This window comes from Rhinoderma darwinii, chromosome 1 (genome assembly GCF_050947455.1).
Source record: "Rhinoderma darwinii isolate aRhiDar2 chromosome 1, aRhiDar2.hap1, whole genome shotgun sequence".
Classification (NCBI taxonomy): domain Eukaryota; kingdom Metazoa; phylum Chordata; class Amphibia; order Anura; family Rhinodermatidae; genus Rhinoderma; species Rhinoderma darwinii.
The window spans coordinates 245,215,330-245,242,117 of record NC_134687.1 but is presented as its reverse complement, the minus strand read 5'-3'; the positions used below and the strand labels follow the sequence as shown (position 1 = coordinate 245,242,117).

The 26,788-nt window shown below is 43.0% G+C and overlaps 1 protein-coding gene across 1 annotated transcript in view; it reads right to left on the bottom strand.

The window, feature by feature from the left end:
* Nucleotides 1–13,953, bottom strand: part of MYO1F (myosin IF) — a 170,868-nt gene extending 156,915 nt beyond the window's left edge. Inside the window, exon 1 of the mRNA XM_075850101.1 lies at nt 13,875–13,953. Within this exon, the coding sequence (XP_075706216.1) occupies nt 13,875–13,877 (3 nt within the window). The 5' untranslated portion in view covers nt 13,878–13,953. The remainder of the gene's footprint in view (nt 1–13,874) is intronic.
* Nucleotides 13,954–26,788: the final 12,835 nt, after the last annotated feature.

Genomic DNA, 26,788 nt, shown 5'->3' with positions numbered 1-26,788 from the left:
GTATAGAGTCCCCTTTGGTATGTAATATCTTCGTGTCTCTGCAGGGGTGAGGCAGTCACCTGGAGAGGTCAAAGTTGCAGTGTGTGGCAGGGGAAGTAGTGGCTTGACAGGGAGGCCGCTACGGAGCACTAGTCTCCTGCTTCTTTACATGCTGGCGCCGGAACCTAAAGGTCCTACACCGTGCTCTTATTTTTTTTATCACTGCTGAGCAGGTCCTCGCAGTAACCCGTCAGTGGTCGTTCGTAGCATGCAATGACCTACTCGTGCCCTATTTGCAACACAGTCTACATTTTGCATAGAGACCCCTCCGAACAGTGCATCACTGTGCTTTATTTTGAGGTGGTCAATAACAACAGAACTTGGAGTGAGCATACGCTTCAGCTATTTAACTTCTTGAGTACTATCAACACTTAATAAGATAAGCAGTAACTTTCTTTAGTAAAGGCCCTTTTATACGGGCAAATGATCAGGCAAATAAGTGTTTATACGAATGCTCACTCCTGATCATTGCCCTGTGTAAGCAAGGCAATGATCGGCCAATGAACAAGCAAACGGGCAGTTTACACAGCCAAAAATGGGCCGTGTAAAAGGTCCCTAACACTTCCTCATTTAAACAGGGCTAATAACAACAGATCTGAGGTGTGATGACACAGAACAAGTCTACTTGTACATAAGGAAACAATCACACTGATCCTGCTTTTGTCGTGACCTTTTAATTAACTTCCAGCAGCGTCTTTTATTACTATGTAGTTTATATGAGGGCGTACAGCTGTGGCAAAGATGGTACAAAACAGTTTTTGCAACTTAACTTTTATTTTTAGACCGGTGCCATTGGTGCACATAGCTACTCAATAACTTTTAGAGTCTTCCCAATTTGTTTGGATACAGCTCAGGCAGGCATATATGATGGCTGGCTTGTTGTACTTTGCAGACAGGGCCAAGGGTGCCCCTGCTGGATGCAGGGGTTTGGTCTGGCAATTCAGGCTTAGTAGGCTGCAAGATGGCTGTCTGCTTGCTGACTGCATCACTGCTTACACGATCAGACACCAACCACGAGGTGAATCTTGCCTACAACCTGCAATCCGCTCCAGGACCTCTGCCACAGGCCCAACGATGTGCCATCGTCTCTCCAGATGTTTCTCACAGTTTCCGCAGCAGCTCACTCAACTTTCTCTTCTCTTAAGCAGAGAATGCAGCCCTGGCCATGCCTGTCTTCAAACCGACACTGAAAATTAAACTGGCGGAAACACCATCGTTTTATATATAAGGTGCCACCCTTGGCGTGATGATGCAGCGTAGCTACACTTTCACATCACCATCTGGGCCATAGATCCCAGTGCCAACAAGTTTAGGAGCCAGCCACCCATCATTATCCGTGCCTGCGAATTAACTATTAAAACTTTAGAGTACAACACAATACAACATACATACAGGCCGGATGGCCGCAACTACAATAATATTATACTTTCCATGGCCGAACTGACCACAACGCCACCCAGGGGGACAGACAGCAGATAATAGAGACAACAGCACAAACAGTTAAAGGCACCTTGCACAAATGATCAGTAAGCAGGGGTGCAATGTCACTAAGGGCCAAAAATATGATAAAACTTGGGGATGCTATGTCAAAACTTCACACCTATCCTCAAAATTACGCTGCCGCTACTATGTCCTTTTATCTCTTCCTTCTGTCCAACCGACACAAAGTACACCAGGACTGTGACGGTTGAGACCGCCCTGCCCCTTCTCCTCTTTCCTGATTCTCCAAAAGAGCAGTGAGCAGGACTTGACAGAAGTCACAGCTCCCATCATCAAGGCTCGGTTCTGCTGCACTCCAGAGACACCAATGACAACACAGACCATGAAAGGACAAGGGGACACTGGTAAAAAAACCAAAAACAAACTACAGGAGGGACACACAGACAAATAAGTGGTTGCAGCAAAGAATAGGGTTGCCCACAGCACCTGCCTACATGTTGCCTTTTTTACAAAATCCTCACCAATTTCATTGGTGGACTGCAACCATGAGTAAGCCGTGGGAATAATTAGTGCACTACTTTAAATGCAAACTAGTAGGAAGCACTGTAATCTTATTTTGTTTTAAAGATAGTGGGCACCCTTCCTTCCAAGGCCCCTGTGGAGCTGCAAAGGCTGCACATATATATCTCTCCCAACTGTCCACCCACGGTAAATCTTGGAAAAAGATGGATCGGGCATGCTGGATTTCCCATGGGGTAAACCGCTTCCAGAGGGGTCTGGCAGTGGCTTATCCCCTTTTCCCATGGATATAAACATTCATGCAATAGTCCAAAAGTTAATGAAGAAAACCTAAAAACCTAAAAAAAATCTTATACTCAAAAGGGTATATTTTTTTCCTAAATTTATTGATAAAATGATTTAGCATTAAATGTCTTTGTCTGAAGAAGTACACTGTATGGTGTAGACAAAAGTATGTGAGCATCCATCCTTATTATTGTGTTCAGGTGTTTTAGCCACACAGATGCATAAAATCAAGCACACAGCCAAGTAATATTCATAGACAAACATTAGTAATAGTATGGGTCATACTGAAGAGCTTAGTGTCTTTGAACGGGGCATTGTTTCAACACACTAAGCTCTTCAGTATGACCCATACACCTTGTAGCAAGGATGCCATTCTATGACAGGCATTGACATTGAATGGCATCCTTGCCACAAAGTGTAAAATGGCTGGAAAAATTAGAATAAAAAGGCGCTACATAGGGTGAGTACGTCAGGTCAAATTTAAAGTTTTTTATTAGGCAAGGAGAATGGAGGCTCACATTTAAATGTTGTGCATTTATAGGCACAGCACTTTAAGAGAATATAGTGGTCAGGAGGATGCTGCCGGTATTGTTTTCCCTAGGGCGTCAGGTGCCAAACTCGCCAGGAAATAGACGGAGGTACATAAAAAATGGAGACCAGATGAGGGATCTACTGTAAAAATAATATGAATATGACACCATCCAGGTGCAAAACTTCCACGATTTAGTAAAATCAAGGTTTTTTATTGGACAAATAAAAAGTCTCTAAAATACAACATGTTTCGGGAATACAGAGCCCCTTTTTTAAGTAAAAATTAGACAGTGTCAGAATTGTGGAAGTTTTGAGCCTAGATAGTGTCATGTTCTTGTTATTTTTAGAGTGTATCCCCCACCTGGTTTTGATTTTTTTTATCTACATTTGTACAGTTTGTGCAAGAGAGAGAAAAGAAAAGAGAGGGAACAGCACAACTCTAAGGGTATGCTCACACAGAGTTTTTTGGCGTTGTTTTTAATGTGGAAACCGCGTCGGAAACCGCGCCGGTACCGCTGTTTTTAAACTCAGAGCAAACCGCAGTTGCAGGCTCCAGAAGCAGACATCATCTCTGGTGTATGGGGCTGTCTTTACAATATTTCATCAAATAAAAAAAGAGTTTTTTCTCAGGGCGCTGCTGCTCAAGGTTGTAAAATAAGTGAAGTTAGGCTCTGTTCACATCTGCGTTGGGGTCCCATTCTGACATTCCTTCGGAGCTTTCCGTCAGAACGGGACCCTGAACAGACACAAACTGACACGTTTCCATCATCATTGATTTCAATGGTGACAGATACGGTACCCGTGGTTTCCGTTTGTCTCTGTTGTGCACCGGACCCATCGTTTTGCCAGAAGCAATAGCGTAGTCGACTATTTTTTTTTTATACAAGGGCTTAATAGCTTAAAGGAAAGCTACCAAAGGCAGGGTTAGTCATACGTTAAATGATGCCCTGTACAGTACCACACTTCAATAGTGGCTTAAATAATAATTATATACAGTACTGCCACTACTATGCAATGCAAAAATATACTGTGCAGTGCCATATACTGTAAATACCACCACACAATGCTCAAATAATACCAACATACAGTGACCAAATAACAGTTCCATACATAAAGTAACAGATGTAAGCCTCGGTGCCAGGCCATCTGTGGCGCCCCATCTGCTCAGGTCAAACACCGGTTAGGCCATCCCTGACCAACGGTATCATAAGCAAGCCCTTTCACTGCACATTCATTGAATAACAATTTTTGACTACATTGATCATTAAAAAAAGTATTGCATAGCAATGGAAACATAACAAGCACTCTGGATTGGTGGAGGGGCGAAAAATATTGCTGCTGATGCACATTGGAAAACGGAAAAATACAGAAAATGTACAAAATATGTCTATGACTGTAGTCTAGAAAAGCCTTTGATTGTACTGACCCTATACATTTATAGAATATCTTCAGAAAATGAGTGATTCTGAGTATCATTCTCATTTAAAAGCTGACTCAAGACAAAACATAATAAAAAAAATAATTTGTGAACTGCTAGTATCTTAGGCTCAGTTCACATCTGTGTTGGGGTCCCGTTCTGACGCTCCGTCTGAGCTTTCCGTCAGAACGGACCCTGAACAGACACAAAATGACATGAACGGAAACCAGTGTCAGTTTGTGGCTGTTCAGTGTCCCGTTCTGAGAGAATAAGCTCCTACGGAACATCAGACCGGGACTCCAACGCAGATGTGAACAGTGCCTTACTGTTAACACTACTTCAAGCCACAGGCCTAAAGACGGCGGCTTCTGTACTGTGGTGATCTCATTGCAACACTTTCTACTATAACTTCTGTCAAGGTCATTGTTTGTCAGAGACATGGGGGAGATTTATCAATAGTATCCAAGAGTACATAAACATTATGAGCACTGTTCCCCATATGGTGCGCAGCTGCGCGGCCGGGCACCTTCTACAGTCCCCCCCCCCCCCCGCTCACTAAACTTTAAATCCTGCGCACTGCTTTTTTCTGCCGTTCCGGATTTCTTCTGTTCCCACATATGTTTTGCACTGCACATGTGCCAAAATTTACATGCGCAGACGCAGTGCAATCAAGAAGGGTGGCGGGCAGAGAGGAGGAGGAGCGTATGACGGTCTGTGACTGTCACTGACTGAGGTGACATCAGTCAGAGACAGACCATCATTGGGTCGGTCCCTAGACAAGTGAATTCCCTGGTTCTGACGTCACAACCTTGGCTCAGACCAAGACCAGGCAGGGAGGAGAGCATTGGACTTGCTAATCACAGCCCTGCTTGAAGCTTTCCCACGCTTAATTAGCGTTTGAAAGCTACAAGCGGGGCTGGGATTGGTGAGTCTCACAGTCACTCCCAGTATATACTGCATGCAGCAGCAGCGGAAGCCAGTCTGACTCGAGTCTCACTCTGACCAGTTACCACCCCCACGCAACAGACAGACCTCAGGAGAGACAGACAGTGTCGGTCGTAATAGAATTGATCCCAAACTACTACTTCTTGGCAGTTTTACTATATGTAATAGGGCTAAGTATTGACTGACTTGTACTGGTTGAAAGGTTTATATAACACTTTGAAGGAAATTTCAGTATCACAGTTTCTGTTGTGTAGTGGTTAGCATTATGGCTTTACATGTGAACGGTCCCTGGTTCAAACCCAAGCTGTTTTTTTATTTTTTAGTAGTAATATCTCAATTATATTACTTTAATTGTTTTTTAATTCAACCTGAGTTGTGCCTTTCTCATCTTTACTATCCCACTCGTGTGATCACTTATAAAAAAGTGTTACTTATGCTCTTTATTATCACTTAGGCCTCATGCACATGACCGTAATTATAATCCACAATTACCGATCTGTAATTGCAGATAAAAATACTGATCCATTCATTTCTATGGGCTAGAGACGGCTTCCCGTATATTTACGGAACATTCTCCCATATTTTATCATTTCAGAACGGTCCGCAAATGCGGGTGACAGTCCGCGGTCCGTCCGTGGAGTATTTATTGGCATTGATGCCTATAATTGGTGTTTATAAGTGCCTATTTTACTGGTGTACTTGTAATATTATAGCATTAAAACTAATTTAAAATAAGTTTTCTTATTCTCTTATTTAGTACGCTATATTAGCGCTTACTGGGGTTATTACTTTTGGTCATCACATCGCCCACCACTGATGGAGACTTGCCCTGCTCCCTAACTGCCCCGCTCAGGAGTTGCCAAGACTTAGAGGGAACATTGATTATGAGTGGTCAAAAATAGCACAAATTGTCCAAAATTTTGTAAGAGACTTCCTGTGTGGGCGTTTTTTTTTTTTAAATAAATAGTTAAGTCATTGTGTTTAGTGTAACTTTGTAGTAAGTCTTTATTAAGAAAATCGTTTTACTTTTGGAGATACAGCTGTTCTGTATTCTCTATGCAGAACAGCTGTATCGCTCGTTTTACACGGAATCCATCAGTCCCGCGGACCTGACGGGTTCAGTGTCGGTGGGTGCTGCGTGTTTCTGACACGCACGATCCACATGTAATCTATCACATCTAAGTTCATAACTTAGATGTGATCAATTACAGGTGGATCTGGTGAACCTGTCAGGTCCGCGGGACTGACGGATTCAGTGAATAGCGAACGATACATCTGCTCTGTTTAGAGAATAGAACACAGGAGAAAAAGGAGTCAGAAACTATTAAATAATATAGATTGCAAAAGGCATAGAAAAATACAAATTTTATTGGACAATACAAATAACATGATTAAAAATAGACTACAAATCAGAAAAACTGTATATCTCCAATTGAATAGGAGGGGAACTAGGATCACAGTAGTTGAGTAAATGACAGTACAGAGAGCAAATTCTGTCAGCCGCTCTAGGTAATTACAGTGCAGTTTAGGCAATAAAAACGAAAAAATACATACAATCATATGCAATGTTGCTACATATTACCAAAAAGATAAGTCTTATAGCTGGTAGTGGAAGATAACAATAGTAGTGAGTAGAGAAAGTCTCCATACAACCACACCTGTTATGTAAATAGACATAGGATATTTAGCTCAACCTGTCTTGAGCACAATCCAGGTGAGTGCATATATAGATTTGTAAATAACATTACAGGTATTAGGACTGCAGTGAAACCGACACTGGTACTGACCCATATAGTTCCGTGGATGTAGTAACTCCCAGGTATGGAGAGACCCCCTATTATTTAATAGTTTCTGACTCCTTTTTCTCCTGTGTTCTATTTAATGCTTATTGGAGTCTCTATTAGTTACTGGGGAGTTAAATAATCCGCACGTGCTGGCGACTTAGCCCATATACTCTATAGTCCCATGAGACATATGTTGACATTATTCTGTTTAGAGAATATAGAACAGCTGTATCTCCAAAAGTAAATGTAATGACGGGGTAGGGAGACAGACAGGTGAGCCCTAATCTACCCACCACTCAGTCCCTGCCTACTTGCAACGACCCGCCCTAGGCGATGGGGTACAACTGGGCGACGGTCCCTACGCTCAGTAAGTGCACGACAGACAAGGGTACACAGAAGCAAGGGAAACGGGGCAGCTGCCCACGGAGACACCGTGAGCAACGAGAGTAGTGAACGAGCCGAGTCAAACCAGGAGTGCACGAGGTACAAAACGCTGAGCAGGAGAGTGGTCAGTAAGCAAAGGAGGAACAGGAAAGGCAGGTATAAATAGACAGTGGGCGGGAGCTAGCTCCGTCTGGCCAGGCTGTGATAGGCTCTCCCACTCCTAAGCCTGCCATCCTGAGTGGTGGAAGATGGAGTCAGTCTCACAGACATAGGAGCAGGTGCAGACTGATTACCCACGGGCGTTGACACAGAAGCTGTGTCTGGCAGATCCTTTACAGTAAATCTATTTTTTTTTAATAAAGACTAATTTCAAAGTTACATTAAACACACTGACTAATCTATATATTTAAAAAAAAAAAATGCCCTCAAAGATGTCCATAGCCTATTAACACCCTGATATGGAGTTAACAGAAGGAGGAGTGGAGAGAGAAAACAATGAGTGACTCTGCTGCCCTTCATGTTCATGTCCATTGATGTAAAAATGAACTGTGTAATGCTTAATTTTCTCTGTGGTGACGCTGCATGGATATTGAACACTGCCAGTTTCTCCCACAAAGTACAGCTAATTTCTGGGAATATCAGCACCCTGTAATAAGTTTATTGTTGATGGACTCCCCTTTTAATTATCTGACAGGTCTGTGCTTACTTATTAACTGTGCAATACACAAATAAACACGTAGTGCCAATTATTTAAGGCCTTATTCACACGACAGGGTCCCGACAGGGTCCGAGTGTCGGGTGATAAAATCGTCCATTTTTCCGGGGCGGTTTGCATCCGTTTTGCATCCGTTCCGTTCCGGGCTAGGCATATCTGGACAGTGACATCAGGGGCAACTCCTGACGTGGAATCCCCATGTGGCCGGTGATTCCACTTCAGGAAAAGCCCCTGTCGTCTGTGTCCATTTATGGACACTGAACGTTACTGGCTTCTCCTGGTGTGGAATCCCCGGTCACAGAGTGTTCGGGGATTCCTCTTCAGGAGTTTCCCCTGATGTCACTGTCCATATATGGACAGAGACATCAAGCGCTCTGTCCAGGAGCGGAATCCTCGAACACACGGGGATTCCGCACCTTTAGGGAGCTAAAGTGGGGCTAGCACATAGCAGAGCAGGGAGATACCTCCCTGCTCTGCTATAGTAGTGTCACTACAGCAGTAGCAGCCGCAGCAGCTGCTAGCAGCGCCATCGGCCATGGGAGGTGTTGCCGGGCCAGGGCGCTTTTAAAACAAGCAGGGGAAGGGAGCCAGCGCAGTGCTCCCTTCCACCTGCTGTGCACCCGGGCCCTGCCACTCAGTACCCCTGTATACAGCACCCCCACATTGTAGAAACTTACCTCCAGCATATAGCGCTTCGTCCGAATGGCATAAACTCCTCCTCCTCACATGTACTCTGCGCTGTGAGGAGAGAGCGAGCGACAGTAGACACTGCCGTCACTCAGGACACATTCCAGTGATGGCCGTGTATTACCCGGCCCCATAGACTTCTATGGGAGCCGGGCGGCTGGGTGAACGGCCGAAAATAGGGCATGTCCCATTATAGTGTGGGACTCTGGGACCACAGTTGTAGGGTAGAAGCATATCCGTATAACAGCCTATATTATACAATAACATCTGTGCACCTATTGGCGGGGATTTATTAAGAGGTTTATGCCAAAATTACTTTAATTTACATTAGAAATTAGCATAAATTAGTTAATAGTAGCTGCCACAGATTTCCCTATGCAGCGCACAGACATCAGAAGATGCAACAAGATGCCTTCCTCATAAATTTGTTGCATCTTACTCCAGCGGGCTCTATTCTAAGGTTGGGTTCCCACAGTGCAGATTTGCTGCAGATTTTACATGCGTTTTTTAAGCCAAAACCAGGAACGGAACCTAAACAGAAGAAATATATAAAGAAAGGCCTTATAGTCTCCTGGATCCAATTCCGGTTTTGGTTTACAAAATGCAGGCAAAATCACCAGCAAATCTGCACTGTGGGAACCCAGCCTACAACTGCATATGAAACGCTAGTCTTAGTAAATCTGGGCCATTGTGTCTACATGGGCTTTTATATGTGACAAGGAGAGGGTGAAAAAACAGAAATATAAGAAAAGGTCAAATAGATAAATCTGAGCATGAATTATTCATGCTGTATAAACCAACCTCATTATTTCTGCTGCTTATCCCATTAGTGACCGGCCCATAGTGTTTCTACGTCGGTCACTAACGGCCTTATTCCGATGCCATAGACTTTTTACGTCGCGGCATCGGAATAAATAAACAGTGCAGGGAGCTGTCAAATCTCCCTGCTCTTAGCTGCCAGAGGTAGCTGAGGGCTGGGGGCATCCCTGCTCTGCCGAGTGAGATTGATATTAGTATCGATCTCACCCGTTTAACCCCTCAGATGCGGTGCTGAATAGCGTGCACCGCATCTGAGTGGTTTTGGAGAGAGGGAGGGAGCTCCCTCTCATCCAACTGACACCTGGCGATAAGATCGCCGAGTGTGTGTTTCTCCGATGGCAGCCGGGGGCCGAATAAAGGTCCCCATGTCTGCCTGTGGTGAATGCCTGCTAGGTCATGCCGGAGGCATGACCTAGCAGATGCCTGTCCGTTTTACACGGACAGGCATAATACACTGCAATACAGAAGTATTGCAGTGTATTATAAATGTGATCGGATTATCACATAGTGAAGTCCCCTAGTGGGACAAGTAAAAAAGTGAAAAAAAAGTTTCATAAAAAGTGAAAAAAAAAAAAGTGAAAAAACAATGAAAAACCCACTTTTTCACCCTTAAAAAATGCTTTATTATTAACAAACAAAAGAAAGTAAAAAAGTTACACATATTTGGTATCGCCGCGTCCGTAACGACCCCGACTATAAATCTATTACATTATTTAACCCGCACGGTGAACGTCGTAAAAAATAAAATAAAAAAACATGCAAAAATTGCTGTTTTCTTTGAATCCAGCCTTAAAAAAAATGTGATAAAAAGTGATCAAAAAGTTGCATCTACTCCAAAATGGTACTGATAAAAACTACAAGTCGTCCCGCAAAAAAAAAGCCCTCCCACAATTGCAAAAAATAAAAACGTTACGGCTCTTCAAATATGGAGACACAAAAACAAATAATTTTGAAAAAAAAGTGTTTTCACTGTGTAAAAGTAGTAAAACATACAAAAACTATACAAATTTGGTATTGTTGCAATCGCAACAACCCGCTGAATAAAGTTATTGTGTTATTTATTCCACACGGTAAACGGCGTAAATTTAGGACGCAAAAAAATGTGGCGAAATTGCTGTTTTTTTTTCTATTCCCCCCCAAAAAAAGTTAATAAAAGTTAATCAATAAATTCTATGTTGTAAAACAAAATGGTGCTATTAAAAATTACAACTTGTCCCGCAACAAACAAGACCTTATACAGCTATGTCGACACAAAAATAAAAAGTGTATAGCTCTTTGAATGAGACGATGGAAAAACGTAAAAAATGGCTTGGTCATTAACGTCTAAAATAGGCTGGTCATTAAGGGGTTATATAGCGCCAACACTGTACAGGGATTGCGTTAACCATACAAAGAGGGACAACCGATGTGGTGCCCGTAGCAATTTTTTTCTTTTAAGCCACACCTCTAATCCCACCCAATCTCCGCCCATATACTCCTGGTTCAGCCCACAATATCATGCCCCCATAGTTCCTCCCACACAGTATAATGCCCTCTAACTGCCACCATACAGTATAATTCCCCCTATAGAGGCCCCCATACAGTATAATGCCTAAACAAATTCCCCCATACATCATAATGCCCAATAGCTGCTCCCATACAGTATAATACCCCCTTAGCTGCCCCTAGTACAGGTGTCCACGTAGATAGTGCCAATGCAGATAGCACCTGTGTCCCCCAGTAGATAGTGCATCACACCCCCTTGAAGATAGCGCCACTGTCCCTGTAGATATCGCTACACCCCCGTAGATAGCACCCTTTAGACCGGGTATTCCCCTGCCAGAGCATTGGCAATGGGGATCTTGCTCCAGAGGAGCCACTGATGTCACTGTCCTTATATGGACAGTGACTTCAAGGGCTTCCCTGGGCACAGCACTTAAAGAGTTGCTGTGCCCAGGGAGTCCTCGGCAAGCGGAGGAGCTCCCTCTGCTCCTCCGCTCTGAACTAATGCTGAAGCAGGGAGCTGACAGTTCCTTGCTTCAACATTGGCTTAAACTGTATCTCCTGAGGATGCAGATACAGTTAACAGTGGGACAGAATATACCGCAGGCTGCCCAGGACAGCGGGACACCTCCTTGAATCCCGGACTGTCCCGCTGAATCCGTTACGGTTGGGAGGTATGCGTTAACACCCACACAGACAGAACGTGCAAACTCCATGCAAGTGTTGCCCCTGGTTGGACGTGACCCTAGGACTCCAGTGCTGAAAGGCGTCCAAGCGATGCTTACCTGTCATTGTACAAATGCCATTTACTAATAGCATATCAGTAAATTACAAGCCCTTTCTCATGCAGACACCTATAAGCGGGAGATGCAGGTCAGACAGGACAGACCCGTTGCGGAGGCATATGTACGATGCCCTAATCTCCAACAGAGCTCTTTTGGGGAAAAAAGTTGCTGCCAGACACCTCTATCACCGCTTATCTCCTGTATCACCGTATCGGGCATTGAAATCCACTGTAGGACTGTCTTACACATATTTATTTAATATATATTGACAGCTGTAGGATTGCTCTTCAATTTCTGCAAAGGAAGCATCTCTAATCACTGAAACAGCATTTTAGGGCCGAGCTGTACTATTTCCTGTTGTGACATAGGTAAACGATTAAATCTACTAAGAACTTTAATTTGTAGTATTTACAGTCTATTTCCTGGGTAACAAATTTCAGGAATAAATGTATAAACATATTGATATATATTTGAATTGCATTTTCATCTATAAAATGTATGGATATTCGCAGTGCTAAATGCCAGAAACTTTCCTGATATGCAACAAGTAAGGCTAGGTTCACATCACGTCTGAGCATCCTGTTCAAACGTCATGTTTTTTTTAAATCATGTAAAGAAAACAGATATCAAACAGGATGGTGCAACAGGATGCCGTCCTGTAGCATCCTGTTGCCAAAGACTGGCATTGTACAGAGAAACGGATCCGTCAGGATAAAGTTGTTCAGCAGGATGGTAAAAGAGACAGTTTCTGTTTGTCTGTCCTGTAGTGAAAACTGAACCTGATGGAAACTTATAAAATAGAGACAAACGGACACTTTTAACCATGACGGAAGCCCCATTTAAAAACTATGGATCTGTTAACAGATCTGTTTGAACAATATGCTCAAATGTGATGTGTTAGGGGCCTAACTGAAACTCACTAATCCACGTATAGTTCAATGCTAACAGAGATCAAGCGCTCTAACAATAATATAATTTTCGAAAAGAACCGTGAATAACAAATAGATTGTTTGAAATGTTTCCCCAAGTCATTATTAACCTTTCAGTTACCATAACCAATTAAAGGGTTTCCCCATAAAGGCTTTAATTGACATGTCTGGCTGTTGTGACCACCAACAATCTTGACAATGGGATTATTTTAGTCTCGGCCAACTGGGGAGACTGGGCCTCATATATGTAGTATCTCTCCCCTGAAATGAATGAAGGTTACAAAAAGTGTGGGGCCTACTCTCCAGGCAGACTAAAACTGGCTAATTCTCAGATTGGTAGTAGTCCTAGTGGCCGGACTCCCACTGATCAGTATTTTATGACATGTCCTTTTGACCATAATCATTTTGTTAGAAAACCCTTTATTGACTTTGCTGCTCTCATGCATTTGATTTACAAAGGTTATTAAAATTTCGCAGTGTGTCCTAGTATGTTTTTTTCAACTAATTATTTATGCTAGACAAGGCGACAAGACATAAAAACAAGTAATAACACAATCCTAAAATGTAGTGACTGTACTGACTCAAAATCATAGAGATGTGTCAAAAGTTCTTGGTGACCTTTCCTAATACCTCGAACAGCAGAGCATCATGCTCTTTTAGGTCCAATGAGGTTTTCTCAGCTTTAATTACAGTCTATGACCTGTCTTCACTTGACGAGAGCTGAAAGGGCAGGATTTTGTGCCATTCTAGCTATTGGTGGGTCACTGCGCTTACAGATGAAAACGAGTGACATGTCTATAATGTCAGATGTTTTCTATTACTGGTACACATTCAATATTTTTACCACCTGACACCAAAATGTTTTGCATTTTTTTTATAACATTTTGATATAAAAACATACAAATACATTTTTTTTTGTTATAAAAGGCTTTGTAAAAACATAATAACAAAATAAAGCTTTATCACCCTTTATTGACTTCCCTTAAATGACATGTCCCCCTTAGACTGTCAGGATAAATTATCTTTCATGATAAGTTAGTGATCTGATCCAACTTTCATTAGTGTGTGTTCAGATTTATAATATGATGCACATGTAAGTAGACAGCATACTACCATGATTTGATGGATTTCGTCTGTGGTGATTCTGCCTCTGCCAGTCCTCTGGATCTTAAAATGCCACCATAATCCAAGTATTGATTGAAGGAGTCATTGTTTGTTCCTCTGCTTGTAGCTTAGTAAAAAGTTAAATATTGCAGAAGTTCCTCTCTCTATCAGTCACCCACTTCCTTCTTTCAGATTGTCAGCTTTTTAAAAATATAATTTTGCTTGGGGTGGAGTATCTATTTGTGTACTCAGTATAGAGCAGTATAGAAAAATACATAATTTGGAGGCATCCTTCACCCTAAACACAATTTTACGGTTCAGGCATTTTATATCTGTCAGTTAACAGTATACATCTGTTTATATAGAAAAAATACTGTCAAAAAGGTATTAATCATTCATATATTTAATGCATTCTATTCTGTAACACACAGCTGCCATTGACTTCCATGATAAACAAACATATACAGTGAAACTTCTTTGCGACGACCACCCAAAATTTCATTTGAAAATGGTCTTCTAGTGGGTTGGTCCTCTCAAAGAAAATGGCCAGTAGGATATGATGGAACTAAAAATCTGGTACTGGAAATCGGGTTTAGATGAAAAGGTGGTCTTTGTGAGAGGTTTCAATGCACCTTAACCAATACTTTTGTGTAGTTTTGTGTTGTTCTGAAAAGTATAGCAACCTATGCTTTTCAGTGTAGTAAGAAAAAAAAAAGAAAAGATCCAGATGTAAATCTGCCAGATTTAAATGCCATGAGAACACACATTTGGCATACGATTGCCCCAGGGAAGCATACAAATGCTGTAAGTCGGGAGGCTTCTTTTTCTTATTTTCATAAGTATACTGTAAACTGTATGGCCAAATGTGGCATGCATCTAGCATTGCAAATATAAATGCATTGGCCAACTCTGTTAATATATTGTATTGCTTATCTTGTACTGATCCTGAGTTACAGTCTGTACGAGCTTCATTCACAGGCTTCAGAGTTGAAGTCTCCCAGAATTATTAGCTAAATCTTTTTCTCCACAGGCATGCTCTAATGAATTGCATTCTGGGAAGTGTAGCTCTGCAAATTAATCTGATGTAGGAAAAATGAACTCGCAGTGCATTATAGTAGCCCAGCTAGCTACTTTGTAGGAGGTGTATATGTTGACTCTACCTAAGGGCATGACCACACGTGGCGGATTTCCTCCGCAACTGTCCGCATCAATGCCGCACAGAATCTGCGTTGCAGATTCTGCTGCGGATCTGCACAAAATGTGCAGTAAATTGATGCGGACTAGCTGCTGCGGACTGCGGTAAAAGTACTTCCCTTCTCTCTATCAGTGCAGGATAGAGAGAAGGGACAGCACGTTCCCTTGTGAAAGTCAAAGAAATTCATACTTACCGCCCGTTGTCTTGGTGACGCGTCCCTCCTTCGGCATCCAGCCCGATCTCCCTGGATGACGCGGCAGTCCATGTGACCGCTACAGCCTGTTATTAGCCTGTGATTGGCTGCAGCCGTCACTTAGACTGAAACGTCATCCTGGGAGGCCGGACTGGAGACAGAAGCAGGGAGTTCTCGGTAAGTATGAACTTCATTTTTTTTTACAGATACATGTATATTGGGATCGGTAGTCACTGTCCCGGGTGCAGAAACAGTTACTGCCGATCGCTTAACTCTTTCAGCACCCTGGACAGTGACTATTTACAGACGTCTCCTAGCAACGCTCCCGTCATTACGGGAGCCCCATTGACTTCCTCAGTCTGGCTGTAGACCTAGAAATACATAGGTCCAGCCAGAATGAAGAAATGTCAAGTTAAAAAAGCAAGACGGATCCGCAGCACACATAACATGTGCATGACAGCTGCGGACTTCATTGCGGAAATTAGAATCTCCATTGAAGTCAATGGAGAAATTCCGCCATGAGTCCGCCACTGCTCCGCAACAGACAGAGCATGCTGCGGACACCAAATTCCGCTCCGCAGCCTATGCTCCGCAGCGGAATTTTACGCCTCGTCTAAACGAACACTGCTAAATTAAAGTGTAAGTCAATGGACAAACGGCTCCGCTGCGGATTAACGCAGTGAAATTCCGCCACGTGTGAACCCAGCCTAATAGTACAATTATAAAAGCAACTCTGAACTAGAACAGGGTGTGACACAGGACAAGGAGTTACTCAACTCAACTTTTTTATGAAGATTATATGTGTATGATATAAATTGTTGAATTATGTTCAAAGAAGACAGGATGACACCTACTTTGAATTTGTATGGCACCTACTTTGCACAAATATGTAATAAATAAATGTAATGACAATGTAGTACAATTGGCTGATTATCCCCTAGCTTCAATTTGCAAATGTGGTATGACTTGCAAGAGGGATGACATTTCAACTTCTGCAGTTTGTTCCTTCCTATACATAAGAGTTCTCACTGTACATTTTTAACACAGAGATTGTATTGTGTAGATTTTGGAAATTAAATCTTAAGTATTCTTTCTTTACACTTTTAAGCCTAGTTCACATGGAGTATTATTTTGCAGGCAGAAAAAAAATCAGATTTTGACTTGCCTGCGCTTTTTTGCCGCATTTTCCACAGCGTTTATATATATATATATATATATATATATATATATATATATATATACACTACCGTTCAAACGTTTAGGGTCACTTAGAAATTTCCTTATTTTTGACAGAAAAGCACAGTTTTTTTCAATGAAGATAGCATTAAATTAATCAGAAATGCACTCTATACATTGTTAATGTGCTAAATAACTATTCTAGCTGCAAACGTCTGGTTTTTAATGCAATAGCTACATAGGTGTATAGAGGCTCATTTCCAGCAACCATCACTCCAGTGTTCTAATGGTACATTGTGTTTGCTAACTGTGTTAGAAGGCTAATGGATGATTTGAAAACCCTTGTGCAATTATGCTAACACCGCTGTAAACAGTTTTGCTGTTTAGAGGAGCTATAAAACTGACCTTCCTTTGAGTTAGTTGAGAATCTGGAGCATTACATTTGTGGGTTCGATTAAACTCTCAAAATGGCTAGAAAAAGAGAGCTTTCATGTGAAACTCGACAGTCTATTCTTGTTCTTAGAAATGAAGGCTATTCCATGCGAGAAATTGCCAAGAAACTGAAGATTTCCTACAACGGTGTGTACTACTCGCTTCAGAGGACAGCACAAACAGACTCTAACCAGAGTAGAAAGAGAAGTGGGAGGCTCCGCTGCACAACTGAGCAACAAGAAAAGTACATTGAGTCTCTAGTTTGAGAAATAGGTCCTCAACTGGCAGCTTCATTAAATAGTACCCGCAAAACGCCAGTGTCAACGTCTACAGTGAAGAGGCGACTCCGGGATGCTGGCCTTCAGGGCAGAGTGGCAAAGAAAAAGCCATATCTGAGACTGACTAATAAAAGGAAAAGATTAATATGGGCAAAAGCACACAGACATTGGGCAGAGGAAGATTGGAAAAAAGTGTTATGGACAGACGAATTGAAGTTTGAGGTATTTGGATCACACAGAAGAACATTTGTGAGACGCAGAACAACTGAAAAGATGCTGGAAGAGTGCCTAACGCCATCTGTCAAGCATGGTGGAGGTAATGTGATGGTCTGGGGTTGCTTTGGTGCTGGTAAAGTGGGAGATTTGTACAAGGTAAAAGGGATTTTGAATAAGTAAGGCTATCTGTAATGACGGGGTAGGGAGACAGACAGATGAGCCCTAATCTACCCGCCACTCAGTCCCTGGCTACTTGCACGGCCCGTCCTAGGCGACGGCGTACAGCTGGGCGATGGTCCCTACGCTCAATATGTGCACGACAGACAAACAGAAAGGGTACACAGAAGCTAAGGGAAATGGGGCAGTTGCCCACGGCAACACCGTGAGTAACAGGCATAGTGAACGAGCCGAGTCAAGCCAGGAGTGTACGAGGTACCAAACGCAGAACAGGAGCGTAGTCAGTAAGGCCAATAAGCAAGGTCAATAATAATAGCAGGAGCAGCAGAGCCAGGAAACAGGAAAGAATCACAGGCAGAGACAAGCAGGAAAAGAGGGTATAAATAGACCGAGGGCGGGAGCTAGAACCGTCTGGCCAGGCTGTGATAGGTTCTCCCACTCCTGAGCCTACCAGCCTGAGTGGTAGCAGATCGAGTCACTCTATCACACTTAGGAGCAGGTGCAGACTGATTAACCACAGGCGTCGACACAGAAGCTGTGTCTGGCAGATCCTTTACACTATCACTCCATTATGCAACACTATGCCATACCCTGTGGACAGAGCTTGATTGGAGCCAATTTCATCCTACAACAGGACAATGACCCAAAGCACACCTCCAAATTATGCAAGAACTATTTAGGGAAGAAGTAGGCAGCTGGTATTCTATCTGTAATGGAGTGGCCAGCGCAGTCACCAGATCTCAACCCCATAGAGATGTTGTGGGAGCAGCTTGACCGTATGGTACGCAAGAAGGGCCCATCAAGCCAATCCAACTTGTGGCAGGGGCTTCTGGAAGCATGGGGTGAAATTTCTCCCGATTACCTCAGCAAATTAACAGCTAGAATGCCAAAGGTCTGCAATGCTGTAATTGCTGCAAATGGAGCATTCTATGACGAAAGCAAAGTTTGAAGGAGAAAATTATTATTTCAAATAAACACAAAATTGTCTGGGTGACCCCGAACATTTGAACAGTAGTGTGTATGTATATATATATATATATATATATATATATATATGAAAGCTTTAGCAGCATACATGAGATTATACAGCAGTACTGAGCAGTGTAGCTGTGAATCCAGCACTGGGGGTGACATATAACACTTACTAGAAGCAGCAGCCTCTCTGGGTGTCTCTCTGCCTTTCTCTGACTTTGCTCCTGCTCCCTCTCCCCCTCCATAGACTTATATGGGCAGCTGTAATCTAATCCCTCCATTACTAAGTGGAGAAAGAGGCAATTTTCTCTGATAAAATATATTTCTTATATTTACTTAAGGTGGTTTTGCGCGGTCCGATACTCTCCATTAAAACCAGCGTCGATCGATGATAAAGCACGTTGATTGACACACTTTAGTTTTATTCACAAGGAGCGACAATAATTAATGTATGAGGATAAACCATCGTTAATACAATCGTTCATTTCTATGCATTTGCTTTATGTTGGCAGCACACGTCCGTGTTTACACAGTGAGATGTGCTGCTGACTAGCGGACATCTTTTTGGTCTCATAAAAGATATGATCAGCCGATAGACAAGGGATGGCTGGTTCGTGGGCTAATGGTCAATGATCGGAAACAAGGGCAATGATCGGAAACAAGCATTCATATGATCACTAGTTTGCCTGATCATTGGCCTGTGTAAAAGGGCTTTTATGCTATTGATTTATGCAAAGTTTCTTCAAAGTGCAGTGCCTATTTAGGCTTTAAAAAAATATTTTTTATGTATTCTATAAACTGCCTTTATGATATTTACGGCAAATCGAGCAAGGTGATGGATCAAACCAAGTTCTAATTGTGTGAAAAGAAATACAGACACAGCATAGTTCTTTGGGGAAATGATACAAAAAGTAATTGCAACAGTTCCTCGGGTGTCATCATTCGTTAAACCACCAGATGTGACTAGAGTTGAGAAACACTTTGCTGGTCTGCTAGATACTATACTGTTTATGAAACAAGGGTCCTGTTTGTACACACCATAATTCTGAAGACCTGGCATTGTCTGTCTAGGAGAGCTATCAGAAGATACATATATTTTTATATGTTACTATATGTACTATATGTTCTCATCAACTACTCTCTTCTCAGCCTTACATTTCATACTGAGAGCGGAACTGCTTGTGTGTGGGAGGGACATGTCTTAACCATCTCATCGACAGCTAAGGACTTCTTGTACTGCAAGCTTAAACTCGGTTAGTTTTTTCTAAGTAAAAATAGTCCACAGCACTCACCGTAAAGAAAATAGTACACAGCACTCACCATTAGAAAATAGTAGATATTTTTATTTTCAGTGCTTCATAGCAGGCAAAACACAAGGAGAAGACACATAGGCCTTTAGAAATCGTCACAGGATACGAATCGTCCGTTTGCCAATCTACATGTGCCTGCTTATAAGGGCGCGGTGAGAATTAACCTTAAGGCTGGGTTCCCACAGTGCAGATCTGTAGCAGATTTTGCATGTACATTTTAAGCCAAAACCAGGAATGGAACCTAAACAGAAAAAATATATAAAGAAAGGCCTAATAGGTTTCCTCTACTGGATACGTATCTGGTTTTGGCTTACAAAATACAGGCAAAATCTGCAGAAAATCTGCACTGTTGGAACCCAGCCTAAAGGGGACTTTTGCAGGCATCAATTGTATATTTTGTACATATGACAGTATATTTATAGTGCACTGTGCTCTTAGGTACTCTAAGCTTATGTTGTATATGTGTGTTGTTATGCTGTTTTGCAGGGGTGGGATTCAAGGTTTTAACAACAGGTTCCCTGTTTTGTGGTCAGACATACGCGCTGTGTGTATGGGGGGGGGGAGTGTCGCAGTGTTTTGCTTAGTAACTCACCATGGAAAATGATACCAATAATAAAATAAAACAATTACAATATTCCAAATACACCCTAGATTAAAGTGGACTCTAAGTAAAGAAATTCCCTGACCAGAATGTTTAACTGGATTTCCACACTATGTATATTATTACATAAGCATACGTACCTACCTACCCACATTTATTATATTAAACTCACCCATTACGTATAGACCTATATGCGCACATTCAATATCCTTAGCATCCTCAGCCCACTAAGTTAGGCTGTGTACTGTGAAAAGGGTGGAGGACAGTGTGGCATTCACAGTAAGCCATAACAGATCTCCTGGCTAATGCACAGATATAGTGCCAGGACCAAGCACAGTACATAAAAACAGCACCAGAACATAGCTCAGCACATAAATACAGCACCAGAACCAAGCTCAGTACATAAATGCAGCACCAGAACAAAGCTCAGTACATATATGCAGTGCCAGAACTAAGCTCAGGGCATAATATATATACAGTACCAGAACAAAGCTCAGTACATAAATGCAGCACCAGAACAAAGCCCAGTACATATATACAGCTCCAGAACAAAGCTCAGTACATATATACAGCACCAAACCAAGCTTAATACATTAATACAACGCCAGAACAAAGCTCAGTACAAAAATAAAGCACCAGAACCAAGCTCAGTACATATATACAGTGCCAGAACCAAGCTCAGTACATAAGTACAGTACCAGAACCAAACTCAGTACATATATACAGTACCAGAACAAAGCTCCGTACATAAATACAACACCAGAACCAAGCTCAGTACATAAATACAACACCAGAACAAAGCTCAGTACATATATACATCATTAGAACCATGCTCACGGTCATGATCTGTGGGTATGTGGATCCACTGGGCCGCACCGCCGTAGCGGAGTAGCCTCTGGCCAAACAACAGTGTACCAAGTCTATACAAAGTCCAAGCACAAGGGTGCCTGCAATAGTCCAGACAGTGGCACCAGCTTAGGCAAAGATGGTACTTTGACGACAGGTAATGCAAAACATGGCAGGAGGTACCAGGCGTGGCAGATGACGCCAGTCGTGGTGTAAGATAGAAGGCGTAGCAGACAGCACAACACTACTCCAACACTAGAGAGGGCACAGGAACAAATACAGCACGGGATACAGGATACAGGTAGCAGGGCATGGGAACACTAGGAACAAGATATGACTAAGGAACCATTTGCAAGACTAACATAGGAATACAAACAACGCTCAGGCAAGGAGTCAAAGGGCAGGGCCCTTTTTTATAGTCCAGGGAGATCTGGGGAAAGTTAGTTAATTCTTTACATGTGCATGCACTGGCCCTTTAAGACCAGAAAGCTCGTGCACGTCCCTAGTGGTCACTGCAGGGCATGACGGCCGCATGTGCTGGCATCTCCGGGGAGGGAGACGTCATCAGTATGAGAGGGGTCTACGGCCGTCAGCAGGTAAGGGGAGGCGGCGGTCCGTGACCACGGCCGTTACAGTACCCCCCTTACGCCCCCTGTTTTTGGGTCCAGAGCGAGAGAGGAATTTCATAATGAGGGTAGGGTTCATTAAGATTTTCTTCTGGCTCCCAGGACCTCTCCTCAGGACCAAACCCTCTCCAATCCACTAAATAGAAAGTCCCCTCTTGCAGTCCAGAATCTCCTTTACTTCGAACAAATCGAGAGAACCGCTGGGAGCAGGACTAGGAGTCTTACTGTAGCGGTTCAACACCACAGGTTTCAGGAGGGACACATGAAAGGAGTCGGGGATTTTGAGGGTAGGAGGCAGCCGAAGCTTATACGAGACAGCGTTAATCTGTTGTAGGATCTCAAAAGGACCGAGGAAACTGGGAGCAAATTTATACGAAGGAACCTTCAGGCAAATATTTCTTGAGGACAGCCAGACTTTGGTACCCAGAAGAAACTGAGGCGGCTCTCTTCATCTTGTATTCGCTTTATGATTCATGCAATCGACTGACAGCAGAATAGAGGACCGGGTCTGCTGCCAGATTTTTAGAAAGTCCCCAAATGCAGAGTCAGCTGCGGGTACCTGAGATGTAGCCGAAACAGTAAGAGGGATTCGTGGATGTTGACCGTAGACAATGTAGAAAGGTGTGGAAGTAGTGGACTCACTTGTGTGATTGTTATACGAGAACTCGGCCCATGGAAGAAGCTGTACCCAGTCATCATGCTGCATGAAAATGAAGTGACAAAGGTAATTCTCTATGATCTGGTTAATCCTCTCAAATTGACCATTGGACTGGGGGTGGTAGGGTGAGGAAATGTCCAATTTCACATCCAGGGGTTTACAGAGGGTTCTCCGGATTTTTGAGGTAAACTGAACCCCCCGATCAGACAAGATATGAAGGGGCAGGCCATGCAAACTAAAGATGTGATGAATGAAAAGATTTACCAGTCAGGAGCAGAAGGTAGGCCAGTCAGCGGGATTAAATGTGCCATCTCCGAGAACCGATCCACCACCACCCAGACAGTATTGCATCCTGCTGAGGATGGAAGGACTGTGGATTGCCACTTGCAGAGACTGCTGAGACTGCTCAGATAGATTCAAGTGAGACTTTCTGGCTTAGTCGTAATAAGGCCGAGACTGTAGACTCAAGCGCGGCTGCGCAACCACCTACATGTCAGTTGGCAGGAAAGATCACAACAGGCAGGATTCACCAGGTACAGGCAAGTTGAGGTGAAGCAACTGAACAAGCTCCCACTGCACGAGTCCTACTGGATTTGGTGAGAACAATGTATCCAGAAGAAATTGATTGCTCCAGATATGTAGGTTGAAAGTTGATATGAGAGTTAAAGAGGCTCTGTCACCAGATTTTGCAACCCCTATCTGCTATTGCAGCAGATAGGCGCTGCAATGTAGATTACAGTAACGTTTTTATTTTTAAAAAACAAGCATTTTTGGTCAAGTTATGACCATTTTTGTAGTTATGCAAATGAGGCTTGCAAAAGTCCAAGTGGGTGTGTTTAAAATTAAAAGTCTCGATGTAGCTACTTACCTGCAAACGCCGATGCTGCTGCAGAATCAACTGTAGCCTCTGGTGCCGGTGTCCTCGCTCGTCTGACACGATGCAGGACCTGTGAGTGACGACACAGCGTGATCTCTCTCGAACACGGCTGTGTCTGCACTGCCAGAAGCTGGGCGTTCTGAAGAGAAGTGGATGATACTTCTCATCAGAGCGCCCAGCTAGTAAAAGTATTAAAAACGCCCCGATGTACGCACATAATACACGCCCACTTGGACTTTTACTTTTAAACACACCCACTTGGACTTTTGCAAGCCTCATTTGCATAACTACAAAAATGGTCATAACTTGACCAAAAATGCTAGTTTTTTAAAAATAAAAACGTTACTGTAATCTACATTGCAGCGCCTATCTGCTGCAATAGCAGATAGGGGTTGCAAAATCTGGTGACAGAGCCTCTTTAAAGGTGTGGTTTAACCAGTTCAGGACCGAACTATTTTGAGCCTTCAGGACCAGACACCGTTTAGCTATTTTTAGCACGTGTTAGTTAAACGGCTATAACTTTTGTATTTGTTGGGCTAGCGATGTGATTTTTGCGATGTTTTTTCCATAGACAATGAAGGTTTCTTGTTTTATCATTTTTATACACACCCTTTTTGCTATTTTAGAATTTTTAGGCTTAAAGTTTGAAAATAATAGTAAAAAAAGAAGCTTTTTTTTTTAATTTTTGGCTATTTATTTATGGTAATAACATAGTTGTAGCCTAAAATAGACCTTTTATTTGTGATCGTCCTTGTCTACCATAAATTTTAATATATTACATGTCTATAGTACGGTAATAATAATTGGCAGGAGGAACGCTTTTTTTTGGGGTCGGTATTTTATGCGTATTTACTATTAATTTTTTTGCAGTTTATTTGACTTTTATTTTTTATTATTATGGTCTGTCCCTCAAAGGTCAGAAAAGAGCTTTGGAGGACTTTATATATTTTTTTACTTTCTTCTTTTACACTTTGTTTTTCCACTGTAACTGATGCTGCAGAACAGCCCCAGTTACAGGGGAAATCAGCCCTCTTAGGGTATGTTCACACGGCGGGGATCCGTAACGGCTGAAATTACGGGGATGTTTCAGCCTGAAAACATCCCCGTAATTTCAGCCGTACCGGCATGTGCAGGCGCTTGAACGCCGCGTCAATTACGGCCGTAATTAGCGCTGCTATTCATTGGAGTCAATGAATAGCGGCTCCAATTACGGCCAAAGAAGTGACAGGTCACTTCTTCTACGCGGGCGTCTATTTACGCGCCGTCATTTGACAGCGGCACGTAAATATACGCCTCGTGTGGACAGACAAACGTCTGCCTATTGCTTTCAATGGGCAGATGTTTGTCAGCGCTATTGAGGCGCTATTTTCAGACGTAATTCGGGGCAAAAACGCCCGAATTACGTCCGTAAATAGGCTGTGTGAACATACCCTTATAGTGACGATTGTCACTAATAAGGCTGTGCTGGGTTTAGTAAGACCCAGCAGCAGTCTGCCACTAACAGCATTCCGGCGATCATGTGACCAGTCACATGATCACCGGGACCAATAGAGGCCGCTGCCTCTATTCATATACACAGCGCTCATTGAGCGCAGTGTAGAGGAGATCAGAGAAGACAGAAGCAGCGAAAGCTGACTTACTGCTGGGGACCCGACATTCAGCTGCCCGAACACTGGCGTAGCAAGCTATTACCCGCGCCGTAAATAGTCTATGGCGCAGGTTTTAAGGACACTGACCACCGGCCGTAAATACACAGCCACCAGTCGGGAATCGGTTAACCATAGGAGAGGTTTTGACTTTGCCTCCATAAATGCATCCGGGAAGGTGGTGTTAGAGCTTTACGGGTGTGTTTAAGCTGGGGAGCTTTTGACTGCCCCTATAAAATTAAGTGCAGCACGTCCTCTTCCTCTTTGGATCATCTTGCAGAGATATGGTCACATCTATGTGACAAAGATTTCCCGTGAGTTCTTACTATGGCAGATGAGGCATTAATAGTCCTCCTGAGGAAAAAAACTCAGAAAGAAGGAGCTTTTTGGCTCACGCCGTTTTTAGCAGGTACTCCTGGGTTGTCCACTCACTTCTTGTCCAAGCCGTCTCGAGGCAGCTCTAGGCCCCTGAGGTAGTCCAGCTATCCCAACAAACTCAGTCTCCTGTCAGCTCTCATAGGATTGACAGAGCCCCTTCAAGAATCCCTGTGACTCTCTCCCAACCCACACCAGCTCAAATGACAGACGCACCCGTGTGGCGGCGGCAAGGCACGTGACGCCGTGGCAGAATTTAGCGCTACCTAATCGGCTTTACGCACAGCCAAAACTCCTAAGCCCTCAGGCCATTTAGCTTGCTGGTTTGGAAGAGCCAGCATGACAAATGCAGCTGCTCCCCCTGATTATGTTCCTACAGTTACAGCAGGGCAGAGTGACAATATGTCACATTAACCTAAGGATTCATCTGGTGAGGAATTCTTTGACCCTGATACTATTACTGACACTCCTGTATTGATCCTCTACCCCACTTACAACAACTGTGGCGGTTTGGCAATCTTATCGTGGCAGGAGAGGTCTGTTTTATTCTCATTATCCTCTTCATCATCCTTGCAGTTGACATTCACATCGTAGGAGACTAAGACAAAGGGACAGAAACCGATGGCGGAGCCTCAAGGCCACTCACCAAGAGCTACAGGTAAAGGGCTGTCTAAGCACCAGCCCCAAATTATGGCACTGTGGCTATACAGGTGCCCCAAGAGACAGGAGGCCACCACCAAAAATACAGTTTTTTCAATCTGTTTTTATATTCCCCATACCCTGAACTTTAAAGTTAGTAGTGGATATACCGGATTTGGTTTGGGAGAAATTCATCAAAGAAGTTGATATGGTTGGACCATTCAATACAATTTGAGGGTTTCTCCTGTGGGCGTGGTGACTAAGAAGGAATCGGGGAAATGTTGTCTTTCCCACCAGGAGGAAACAACAAGATTTTCAGGGAGGAGGTGTTCTTATTGTATGTGAGTCCTTGTTGGTCCTGCTTATTTTTAGCGTTGTGTCTTTGCTTTAGCCTCCTACGCCGCTCAGCGTGTGTGCGAATTAGTATCCCCTTCTTGGAATAAACAGGCCAGTTTCCTGTCTGAGGATGTAGCCCTCCTACAGGACTCAATCAAACTGTATATTCGTTGTTCTAAGATTGATATTTATGGCCGTGGTAAGTGGTTATTCATCTTTAGATTGTCTTCATTTTGTCGCCCTATCAAGGTAGTTGGGGAATATGTGCAAATACATTCACAAGGCCCATCCTTCACTAGATTTTGATCAAGGTTCTTTTCAAAAAATGCTTGTCCGAGCTAGGTCTTCCTCCTATGGATTTTGGCTCCTG